The sequence below is a fragment of the Anomaloglossus baeobatrachus genome, chromosome 9 (assembly GCF_048569485.1).
Source record: "Anomaloglossus baeobatrachus isolate aAnoBae1 chromosome 9, aAnoBae1.hap1, whole genome shotgun sequence".
Lineage (NCBI taxonomy): Eukaryota > Metazoa > Chordata > Amphibia > Anura > Aromobatidae > Anomaloglossus > Anomaloglossus baeobatrachus.
The window spans coordinates 41732195-41744783 of NC_134361.1; the positions used below are offsets into that span (position 1 = coordinate 41732195).

Sequence of the window (12589 nt, forward strand, 5' to 3'; positions counted from 1 at the left end):
GAGCCCATCATGGCGGAGACCGGCACCTCTGGGCAACCCACGGACAGTGAGTAAAGACCTGGAACTGCATTTACTGTGTCAGCCCTTCATTGCCGTCGCTGTCACCCTGCGCTTCGGCGCCAACGGCCACTACTACATCCATCATCCTCCCTGGGGCCTAGCTTCACCTGCGGGAAGCTGAACTACCCTAGCTGCAACACCACCCGACCCAGAGGACAGCGACCGCAGCGGCGGCTAATCCCTGGCCGCATACCGCAGGTGGTGTCACAAGACAACTACTACTCAAAACTTCCTCAACCCCTTCATCCCACCATCCATCCCATTTTGTGGACACCTCGGGGTCACGCGGGCAGGGCCACCCGTGACATCCCCTAACCCTCATCGGCCCGGTGACGAGTATTCCCCCAGACCCTGTGGGGTGCTCACTCCAGATCATGGTCATGGAGCCTCATATAGGACTTTTGGAAGATGCTAATGGACCTGCAGTACCGAGGAATGGCCACTATATGGTGTATAGAGCTTTGATTATTTTGTGCTACATACCGTATATATTTTTTATTTTAGTTTTGCCGTTTTTCTTTTTTTCCACATCACTGTCTGCATTAAAAATAAAAAACAGATATTACAATTTTCACATTGGTCACTTGGGCTTTTTCTAGACTCTAACTTCCTGTTCTATAAAAAAAATCTACATGTACATGAGCAGCATTCATCAGACTTATATCCTACCTTTTGTAATGAAGCGACTAATGAGCGTGTGCAAAGGTCGTTATAATTGAAAAAGTACAAGAAGGAGCTGTGATACCACCTATTATGATACTGTGATATCTGCTTTGTATAGAGGTGTCCCCTGTCATAGTAATCCTGTCTGTGATGATAAGGAGCCTGCTGAAAACTCTTCCTAAAAGGACAGGAAATATGAGTTTAAAAAAAGCCTCAGTGACAGGCAGGGCCGTCATCAGGACATGACAGCCAAGACTGGTGTATGGGGCCCAGTGAAGAGAGTGGCCCAGCCAGGACTCGGGATAATTATTTAACTTTATTAAGGGCCAGGCCCCCTCTTCACTGAGCCCCAGGGGCCTGGCCATGTCACTTCAACTACTATACATGACTAATTTGCATGTGAAAGGGTGGCACATGCAAACTAGCCATGCGCTAAAGGCAGCAGGGTCAGTGGGACAGAACAGGACACCGGCGCGTCATCCCGCGGCCAAGCATGCCGCAGTGTGATGAGGTCATCACTTTGCAACCTCATCACACTGCTGCAGGTAACACAGCTGTGGAGGTGGCGAGGAAGCGGCAGCCGGCGGGTACATTTAAGTGCCCTGTGAGCTAAAGACAGCTGGAGCGGGTAATCGTCGGGTGTGGGGTTGGGGGGCTCACTGATCCCAACCCCTGCCTTGCTTCAGCTGGATGAGTGTTGGAGGGCACACACCCAGCTGAAATGCATTGCGGGTTAGTGAGTACGCCCTGTGACGTGGTAGCTGGGGAGGGTGAGTAAAATGTTTTGGGTTGTTTTTGTAGCTGACAAATGTCAGAAGGGGCCCAGGAAGGAAACATACACAAGGAAGGGGAGAGAAACCAGGATGGGGACACTATATACCAGAATGTGCCCACGAGGGGAATATATATACCAGGATGGAACATATATACCAGAGTGGGGACAAATAAACCAGGATGGGGACATATATACCAGGAGGAGGACATATACAGTACAGACAAAAAGTTTGGACACACCTTCTCATTCAAAGAGTTTTCTTTATTTTCAGGACTCTGAAAATTGTAGATTCACATTGAAGGCATCAAAACTATGAATTACACATGTGGAATGAAATACTCAACAAAAAAGTGTAAAACAACTGAAAATATGTCTTATATTCTAGGTTCTGCAAAGTAGCCATCTTTTGCTTTGATTACGGCTTTGCACATTCTTGGCTTTCTCTTGATGAGCTTCAAGAGGTAGTCACCGGAAATGGTTTTCCAACAGTCTTGAAGGAGTTCCCAGAGATGCTTAGCACTTGTTGGCCCTTTTGCCTTCACTCTGCGGTCCAGCTCACTCCAAACCATCTCGATTGGGTTCAGGTCTGGTGACTGTGGAGGCCAGGTCATCTGGCGTAACACCCCATCACTTTCCTTCTTAGTCAAATAGCCCTTACACAGCCTGGAGGTGTGTTTGGGGTCATTGTCCTGTTGAAAAATAAATGATGGTCCAACTAAATGCAAACCGGATGGAATAGCACGCCGCTGCAAGATGCTGTGGTAGCCATGCTGGTTCTGTATGCCTTCAATTTTGAATAAATCCCCAACAGTGTCAGCAGCAAAGCACCCCCACACCATCACACCTCCTCCTCCATGCTTCACAGTGGGAAGCAGCCATGTAGAGTCCATCCGTTCACCTTTTCTATAAAGACACGGTGGTTGGATCCAAAGATCTCAAATTTGGACTCATCAGATCAAAGCACAGATTTCCACTGGTCTAATGTCCATTCCTTGTGTTCTTTATTCCAAACAAGTCTCTTCTGCTTGTTGCCTGTCCTTAGCAGTGGTTTCCTGGCAGCTATTTTACCATGAAGGCTGCTGCACAAAGTCTCCTCTTAACAGGTGTTCTAGAGATGAGGTGTGTCCAAACTTTTGGTCTGTACTGTATGTATATATATATGTATATATATATATATAATATAATATTTTTTTTTCCCCAAGGATGGCGGTGAGACAGAGGAAGGTTTGAGGGGTAGAGGCGAAGCTGGGGTGGAGTTTCATGTGGGCCCGAAACTTTTGCTAGTATGGGGCCCTGAAATTCCTAGTGGCAGCCCTGGTGGCAGGTGTGAAAATTGCAAGATTACTTTTTTTTAATAAAGATTGTAATATGAAAAAAAGCATTGCCAAAATGTTTTTAAAAATACACAAAAAAACAAAATGACAAATTCCCTTCTGCAGTCACATTTGGTGTAGTTCCCCTTTAAGTAGGATCATCCAGAGCGACACAAGTCTGCATCACGTGACATATTTCTGCGCACAAGTCCTTCTGCTCATAACCTTCAAGCTGACATCGGCAGGCAGCCAATCACAGCTCTTCTCGTATTTCTCTCCAAGTGGTGCTGAGATGACTCCAGCGCTGTGATTGGGCCGTTCTAACATACGGCGCTGATTGGTCGTTAGAGGAGAGTACCCTGCGTTGTAACTCCATCGCTGCCGGCACTCGGGCGGATCGCTTGTACGGTCTACATTACGCTGAGGAGCGAGGCTTCTTCGGTGTTGCGGGATTCCTGTTTCTGCGGCAGTTGCCCTCATCAAAGATGGCGGCAAATGTTTCTCAGTGAGTGCAGGGAAGATAGAGGTGAGTTTCTCCTGTTTGTGCAGCGGTAATGCGGCCGTGCCCCGTGCTCTGGCGGCTCAGGACACCGGTGAGCGCTCGGCGGATTTATGACATTTGTATGTGACTGCTGTAGTCATTGTGTAATGGAAAGTGCTGGAACTTTCCTAAGTAAGATCACTGATTGCTGTCAGGAAATGGAAACCTCCACAGACAGAAATAGTCTCCGACCGGGGGGAGGGGCACACAATCCGGATTACATCCATGAAGCAATAAAGGCTCCACACCATCTTAATAGCCAAAACAGCACAAAAGTAGAGTGAACTGTTCCTACCACAGTGACTGTGGCCCGATAATGTGATCTGTGTCGCCCTGTGGACAGTCACTTTGAGGGCTTTGGCCGCCTTTGATATGGGATACGTTATTTTCTTACAACTGATAGCCGAATGTTACCGCTAATCTTCATTTTCAGAATTCCAGATATGCAGTTTTTCTCTTGTGGGAGCGTCCCTCTCAGTAATACAGGCTGGATGACCTCTATGTGCAGTCAGACTTCTGCTCTCTTTATTAGCTCATATCAGCACATCTTCTATTCTGCACAGATTTAATCTTTATTCTCTTTTCTACAACACTCTGCCCTCAATGAAACTGCAGATGCTTTCTCTCCTTACCACATTATGGAGATCTGTGTATAACCCCCGTCTTTTCCCTGCTACTATATGTAACACTGAGAGAAAGGAGAAGAGCAGGTTCTCTTATGGATTTGTATCCTTTTTTTTTTTTTGGGATTGCATTCAGTACCATTAAGATCATCGTACTTGTGGATGATGGTACTGCACCTCAAAATAAAACAGCGGATGTCCCATCTGTTAGTATTGCCTAAGTGTAGCCATCAGTGATGAGCGGGCACTACCATGCTCGGGTGCTCAGTACTTAACTAGTGATGAGCGGGCACTACCATGCTCGGGTGCTCAGTACTCGTAACTAGTGATGAGCGAGCACTACCATGCTCTGGTGCTCAGTACTGGTAACTAGTGATGAGCGGGCACTACCATGCTCAGGTGCTCAGTACTGGTAACTAGTGATGAGCGGGCACTACCATGCTCGGGTGCTCAGTACTCGTAACTAGTGATGAGTGGGCACTACCATGCTCGGGTGCTCAGTACTCGTAACTAGTGATGAGCGGGCACTACCATGCTCAGGTGCTCTGTACTCGTAACTAGTGATGAGCGGGCACTACCATGCTCGGGTGCTCAGTACTCGTAACTAGTGATGAGCGGGCACTACCATGCTCGGGTGCTCAGTACTCGTAACTAGTGATGAGTGGGCACTACCATGCTCGGGTGCTCAGTACTGGTAACTAGTGATGAGTGGGCACTACCATGCTCGGGTGCTCAGTACTCGTAACTAGTGATGAGTGGGCACTACGATGCTCAGGTGCTCAGTACTCGTAACTAGTGATGAGCGGGCACTACCATGCTCGGGTGCTCAGTACTCGTAACTAGTGATGAGCGGGCACTACCATGCTCGGGTGCTCAGTGCTCGTAACTAGTGATGAGAGGGCACTACCATGCTCGGGTGCTCAGTACTCGTAACTAGTGATGAGTGGGCACTACCATGCTCGGGTGCTCAGTACTCGTAACTAGTGATGAGCGGGCACTACCATGCTCGGGTGCTCAGTACTGGTAACTAGTGATGAGCGGGCACTACCATGCTCAGGTGCTCAGTACTTGTAACTAGTGATGAGCGGGCACTACCATGCTCAGGTGCTCAGTACTGGTAACTAGTGATGAGCGGGCACTACCATGCTCGGGTGCTCAGTACTGGTAACTAGTGATGAGCGGGCACTACCATGCTCGGGTGCTCAGTACTGGTAACTAGTGATGAGCGGGCACTACCATGCTCAGGTGCTCAGTACTGGTAACTAGTGATGAGCGGGCACTGCCATGCTCGGGTGCTCTGTACTTGAAGAGAACATTTGGCTGCTCGGGTGGGCCTCACTTGTGTACCGAGTATAATGGAGTCAGGCGCATTCTTCCAGAACATTGTTCAGGTTGGGCGGGGGATAATTTCTGGAAGACAATAAGTGTTTGAATCCTTCAAATAATTTTTCTTTTGTTTTGTTTTTTTTTTTCTTCTCAGACCAGAGTTGTTCTGAATAGAAGTTGGAAAGAAATAAAGGTGAGAAATAGAAATGTGTGTCCTCACAGGGTCCGTGTATCACACGTCAGAAATGGATACACGGGGGGGGGGCTTACCTGTAAAGATGGCCGTACACGTCAGATATCAGAAATGAGCCAATAAATAATAAATGTGCCGGCCCCTGGTCAGTATTCCGTGGCCCCTGGATGAGAGGCCCCCCCTCCCCCGCACCGCCTCCTACCTGCCGCTGTCTTACATGTTCCATTCTACAAACGTCCAGCATTTGTTAGATTTAAAGGGATTGTCAAGGATTAGAAAAACATGGCCGCCTTCTTTGACGCACAGCGCTGCCCTGACCAAGAGTGGTGTGCAATTGCACATTTGCTCCATATTGGAGCTGCTATAACAGGTCTGACCCCTGGGACCCCCACAAATTCCAGCAATGAAGGGTCTGCAGAATCTGTGTAACATATTATAACAGTGAGATGTACCTGGGACGTCAAAGGTCGGATTTAAAGGGCTATAACCCGGCCTTATAGTGTAGGTGCAGGACATTTATGGTCTATTGCTCCCTTTTTCGGACCACTAAACCCTTTTATAACCTTTACAGCGTCTTGTAAAATCTCAGCACGTGACTGCATACTGTAGAATTTGGTGACTGTTGTGACTTTTCGGTGACCTCTGTGTGTTGCAGCCCCAGGATGTGGAGCGAGGTGGTGCTGGTGCTGCAGGGAGGGTCTCGCGTGGCGCAGGCGATGGTGAAGATGGGCTGTGACGAGCTCCGGATGGTGACCGCTACCTCCACGTTGGGAAGCGGCATTCGGTCTCTGCAGTCCGCAGCCGAGCGTTGTGTGAGCGCAGCATTCACCAATATACAGGTCAGTGAATTGTGTCGCCATATACTGCCATATTTTTTTTTTTTAGATCTACAATGAGTGAGAGATGTTTAATGGGCTGTCCATAGAGAACCCCATTAAAGGGAATCTGTCACCAGGTTTTTGCCACCTATTCTGACAGCAGCAGCAGAGATCCTGACTCTAGCGATGTGTCACTTACTGGGCTGCTAAGTGTAGTTTTGATAAAATCACTGTTTAATCAGCAGTAGATTATCATTACAGGACTACTTGTCGTGCTGCAGGTAGTCCAGCCTAGTCATGAGCTCTGTATAACGGCTAGGTCGACAGCAGAAAAAACATTGATTTATCACAATGACAGCAAACAGCTCAGTAAGTGACACATCCCTGGAATCAGGGTCTCTGTCTCTACATTATGCTGCTCGCTGACGTGCAGGGAAAAAAAACCCCTTTTTTTTCGAAATCTATATAGGCTACGTTGCTGATGACTTGGAGCAAAAACTCTCCACCAGCTCCTCCTGCTCGCTCCCTCCTTCTGTCCATCCGGTGAGTGTGCCTGGATTAGGTATTAGACAATCATTCCTGCCGGATTGTGATCTACATGTTGCTGTGGTCACTGCCCTTTAAAGGGTTATTCCATGGGGAAGGGGTTAACTGATCGCTGAGGGTCTGATCCCAGTAAAGTGGCTCTGCATCCCAGGACCTGTTCTCTGCCGCCCCATCTGAAATAGAGCGGAGGTGCGTGTTCTTGATCTCTGTTCCATTCGTTGTCTATGCCACCGCTGGAAATCATGGTGCACCGCGCTTGCTTGGACCTCCCCAGTCACAAGAACAGGGGTATTACTCCCCCCGCGCACCTGTGTAAATAGAGCTGTATTGACAATCACCTCCATAGGTGGTGCTCACGTGTGACTACGTCATACACACCTTGGACTTTGGGACCCCCTTCTCATGACCCCAGGGACCCCAGTGATTCTTAATTTATCTGTTTTACTTGTTTGCTTCTGGAAAAGCGTCTACACCCCACCCCCACCCCTCCCCTCCCCCGAGTCCTGATTTGCAAGTCAGCCTAGGTATGCAGCAGCAAGGCAGCAGAATAGATGACTGGGTGGAATTAGTGTCCTCGGACTTGTCCAATCTCTGGAAATCATGCATTTGGTTAAAGGAGTTTTTTGCTTTCCAAAAACGTCTGTCCCTACATGTAGTTTGTAATACTCATCCTCCCCTGGTCCAGCACGGAGTCTCTACCGCTGATCCCTTTGTCTGTTATTGTCTGCAGCACTGACCTCCCCCAAAAGCGGGTAGAAAAGAAATCCAACATTCCATTCCTCTAAAATGTTTCTTTATTGAAGTTTCAAAAATACATATTCCGGGCTTCCAGCCTCTCCTTACGCGTTTTGGACTTAAAGGTGCTTTACACGCTGCGACATCGCCAGCGATCTCGTTAGCGATGTGACACGCCAGATCGCAGATGCGATCTGCCGAGATTGCACATGTGATCGCCGCAATAAAAACGACCTATGTGCGATCTCGGCAGATCGCATCTGAGATCTGGCGTGTCACATCGCTAACGAGATCGCTAGTGATGTCACAGCATGTAAAGCACCCTTTAGTCCTTACTCATAGGCATACCGACATAAATTGATACAGAGGATGAATTCTTAGAAGTTACCAGAGGTCAAACTGTGATGCTAGACACTACAAGCAGTATGAATAGTAGGGTAGTCAGACAAGCCGGGATCATAAGCCAGGAGGTAACGTATAAAGTTCAGAAAGCAAACAGAGATGTGGTCAGGAAGAGGTCCGAGGTCAGAAGCCAGGACGTAACGTATAAGATTCAGGGAGCAGACAGAGATGTGGTCAGGAAGAGGTCTGAGGTCATAAGCCGGCAGGTAACATATAAGGTTCAGGGAGGAGAAAGAAACGTGGTCAGGAAGAGGTCCGAGGTCAGAAGCCGGGAGATAATGTATAAGGTTCAGGGAGCAGACAGAGATGTAGTCAGGAAGAGGTCCGAGGTTAGAAGCCAAGATCAAAAGTTTACATACACTAAGGCTATGTGCCCACAGGACAACGTACCCGTGGTTTTTGCCGCAGGTTTGTCCGCAGGTTTCCTGAAGCTGCTCCCCAGAATCCGCAGCTTTCTATTTCTGAGGGTTTCGAGCATTTTTGTTGCGGTAGACCTGCAGGACAAGTGCGGAAATAACTGCGGAATTCCCGCTCTGTATCTCCATAGTGGAGGAGCGGGAATTCTGCAGGTATTTCCGCATGAATAATTTACATGCAGTTCCGTGCGGCTGCAGGACATACGCAGCATATTCTGCAGCCGCACATACCGCAGCATTGATACAGCACTCCCCAAATCCCATAGGATAACATGGGGAGTGTCTGTACTTGCTTAAACCTGCGGATTTATCTGGAAAATCTAGATAAATCTGCAGGTTATCTGCAGCAAAATCCACGGGTACATAGTCCCGTGGGCACATAGCCTAAGAGTACTGTGCCTTTAAACAATATGCAACAGTCCATATGCTGATGTAATGTCTTTGGAAGCTTCTGATTGGTTTATTGGCAACATCTGAGTAAATAAGATGTATTTTAATGCACACCTGAAACACACTGCTTCTTTGTGTTGCATCATGGGAAAGTCAAAACAAATCAGCCCCTTTAATATATTACTCCGCTGTCTTTGTAGGTTAACAAAACTGATACCAGGCAGCGCCCGCCACCTTCAGATTTCGATGCTGAGTCTTGGAGTGTGATGTCCGATTTGCCCCCCGCTGAAGAGGCGTCATCTTCCCAGGCAAACCCCGGAGAATGGCAGAAGAAAGGCCCAAGCGTGACTGGCATGGGGCAAGTGAGGACATACAGCACCATCCGGGGGCTGACGGCGGACGAGATTCAGAGAGCGAGGGAGGCCAAGCTGCAAGGAGGAGCCGAGGAACATGGGAGAAACAAGCGCCAGAAGGTGGGGGACGGCGTATAATCAATATCTGTACATGATGCAACTGTCCCGAAGGCCGCGCTTACACAAGAACTTTCCTTCTCTTGTTTTTAATTTCCGAAGTTCTCTGCTGATTAATCTTATTATATTATCGTAGAGGTCAAACTTTTTTTTTTTTTTTTTTTTTTTTTTACTGTGGAGCTCCAAATCCTTATTTAAGGCATATTTATAACATTAAAGGGAACCTGTCACCAGAATTTTCGCTATTAAACTTAAAGCATCCCCTTCTGCAGCTCCTGGGCTGCATTCTATAAAGGTTCATCTTGCTGCTGGCCTCCCCTTTCAGACCTAAATAACAACTTTATAAAATATTACCATTTGCTATGGTAATGAGGTTTACTGGCCCCGGGGGCGGGCTGTATTTCGTCTGTTATCCCCCCCTCCTGCCGCTGTTCGCCGTCCCCCAGTGTTCATTTATATAGATGAGGCCGCCGCTCTCATCTTCCGCAGTGCTCCGGAAGTCTCGCGCATGCGCAGTGGCACGATCGCGGGACTGAGCACCGTTTTCAAAACGCGAACGCTGGTGGTGATATTGCGCAGGCGTGAGATTATGGGCGTTCGCTGTGAATGTCATCCAAGTACCCGCCCATAATCTCGTTCCAGCGCTTTTACCTCTGCCTCTACCCTTATGCGCTTGCGCTGGCCATTGCTTATTTTTATCATCCCAGTTTTACCTTTTTTTGAAAACAGTGCTCAGTCCCGCGATAGTGCCACTGCGCATGCGCGAGACTTCCGGAGCACTGTGGAAGGTGAGGGCGGCGGCCTCATCTATGTAAATGAATACTGGGGGACGGCGTACAGTGGCAGGAGGGACAAAATACAGCCCGCCCCCGGGGCCAGCAAAGCTCATTAGCATACCAAAAGGTAATATTTTATAAACTTGTTATTTAGGTCTGAAAGGGGGGCCAGTAGCAAGATGAACCTTTCTAGAATGCAGCCCAAGAGCTGCAGAAGGGGATTCTTTTAGTTTAATAGCGAAAATTCTGGTGACAGGTTCCCTTTAAGTAGATCTTGGACCTAATGAGGCTGGTGTACTTGCTGGGAAAATCAATTTCCGAATGGCTTTATAAACGTGATAGTAATGTGAGCTGTTTATGAGTTCAGAGTGAAAGCGATCATCAGTGTATCCAATCTGCACCTTCTCACTCAGCCTGACAGCTGCAGCTTGTGCTGAGCAAGGTGAGATCTCAGCAGCAGCAGCGGGGAGGAGGGACACTGAGGATTCGTCAGTCAAGTTAGCGTACAGAGATTCAATTTATAGTTTCACAAAGGAGTTTTACAACTATTTGGGCATGTTTTTTTTTTTGTTTGTTTTTTTTACAGTAAGCTCACCAGCCCCATCAGGATTAAGATCCGTATAACAGCAATGCAATATGTATTGTGAAGTATGGTGACAACACACTTTAAAAGGGGACTGTTCGGGATTTAAATTAAAGATAACACTGCTAAGGGCAAGAAATTAGTTTTAAAATTGTGAAATAACCAATGTGCTTACCGATTTAGGCCCCTGTGGACAATCCCTTTAAATGGTAAAAAAAATGTAGCTGCCATTAGAGGAGACTTTAAAAAAAATTCTGGCTTTGGGAAACCCCTGTCTGCAATTTTTTTTTTTTTTTGGACTCTGCTTTACTTCTCCTCCCCAGGTCCAGCCCTGAATCTCCTCCGCTCCTCTGGTCTGTTATTGTCTGCAGCATTGACTGTAGCGCTGTTGTCAATCAGTGAGTTCAGCGGCATGTCACATTTACTCTGTAAGGCTTTGTGCGCACTGGAAAATGGAATTTTCTCAAGAAAATTCCGCAGGCATTGAAAGATTACCGCACCCGCGGTAAAAACCCGCGGCAAACCGCACCTGAAAACCGCGTGTGGTTTGCTGCAGTTTTACCGCGGTATTGTTTGCGGTATTGCCGCGGTTTTGCCGCGTGCGGGTTGGTACATGTGCTTTATTGCATTCAATGCAATAAAGCACATTGAAAAAAAAAAAAAAAAAAAATAATTTCCTTCTGAGATAGATAGTAGATAGATAAATAGAAGAATAGATAGAGGGATAGATAGAGGACAGACCGCTGCATTTCTCACAGTCTGTAGTGAGTTCACATTACTGGCCGTGGGAAATGCCCTGTGGTTACCTCTGTTGTCTCGCTGCGAGGCTGCATTCAGCGCTGTGTCTGTGTCAGTTGCGGCTGCAAGCATCGCAGGACGTTTACGTCGGAGCTTTGTTTCGGGAGGGGTTAATAAAAGGGTGAACGAGGCTTATTTGTGTTTTTATTTAAAATTTATGATTTTTCGGGGTGTTTTTTCACTTTACTTATGGGTTGATCATGTCAGCTGTCACATAGACGCTGCCATGATCAAGCCTGGACTTAGTGGCGGCGATCCGCCGCCATTAACTCCTTGTATTACCCTCACTGCCACCGCATCACAGCAGCAGGAAGAGCCGGGGACACTCCGGTACTGCCGCATAATGGATGCGTCAGTCCCGGGGCAGCTGCGGCTGATATTCTCGGCTGCGGGAGGTGGGAGGGAGGCGGGGGACATTAACCCTGCCCCTCGCCCACCCCAGCCTGAGAATACCGGGCCGCCGCTGTGTGCTTACCTCGGCTGGACGGTAAATATACAGCGGAGCACACGTGTTTTGTTTTTTTTTTCTATATTTCCGTTTGCTTTCTATGTGTATTCTATATGTCTATGTGTGATATGTGTGTGCTTTCTATGTCTGTGTCTGTGATATATGTGTGTGTGTTTACTCTCTGCTCCGCTTCCTCTTCCTGTAATGACATCACTTCCCTGCAAAACCGCAGGCAAGCGATGTACATTACCGCAGGTAAACCGCGAAATACCGCAGGGAATAACGCAGGAAAACGCAGTGAACCGCACAGAATTTGCTGCCTGCGTTATTCCCTGCGGGATTTCACGATTACATGGCAGTCAATGGAGTGAAATCCCGCAGCGATGTGCGGAAAAGAAGTGACATGCAATTGTTTTTGCTGCGGGAATCCCGCAGCAAAACATGCAGCTGTCAAATTCCGCCCAGTGCGCACAGGATTTTTTCTTTTCCCATAGGTTTTGCTGGTGATTCACTGCACAGATGTTATGAACATTTTCTGCAGCGAAACATGCAGCAAATCCGCGGCAAAAACCGGTAAGTGCGCACAGGGCCTTAGAGCAGCTGACCTCATTCGTTGGCTGCAGTGCTGCCGACATGATGACAGACACCAGTGGCGGAGTCTCAGCGATGAACCTGGGGAGGGTGAGTAAATCACAGTTAAGTTTATTTTTAAA

At 47.8% G+C, this 12589-nt stretch overlaps 1 protein-coding gene across 1 annotated transcript in view; it reads left to right on the forward strand.

Annotated features, from left to right (window-relative positions):
* Window positions 1–3149: 3149 nt before the first annotated feature.
* COQ8B (coenzyme Q8B) overlaps window positions 3150–12589 on the forward strand; it is a 67980-nt gene continuing 58540 nt past the window's right edge. Inside the window, exons 1-4 of the mRNA XM_075323641.1 lie at window positions 3150–3337; window positions 5456–5494; window positions 6150–6333; window positions 9002–9274. Coding sequence (XP_075179756.1) covers window positions 6157–6333; window positions 9002–9274 — 450 coding nt within the window. The 5' untranslated portion in view covers window positions 3150–3337; window positions 5456–5494; window positions 6150–6156. The remainder of the gene's footprint in view (window positions 3338–5455; window positions 5495–6149; window positions 6334–9001; window positions 9275–12589) is intronic.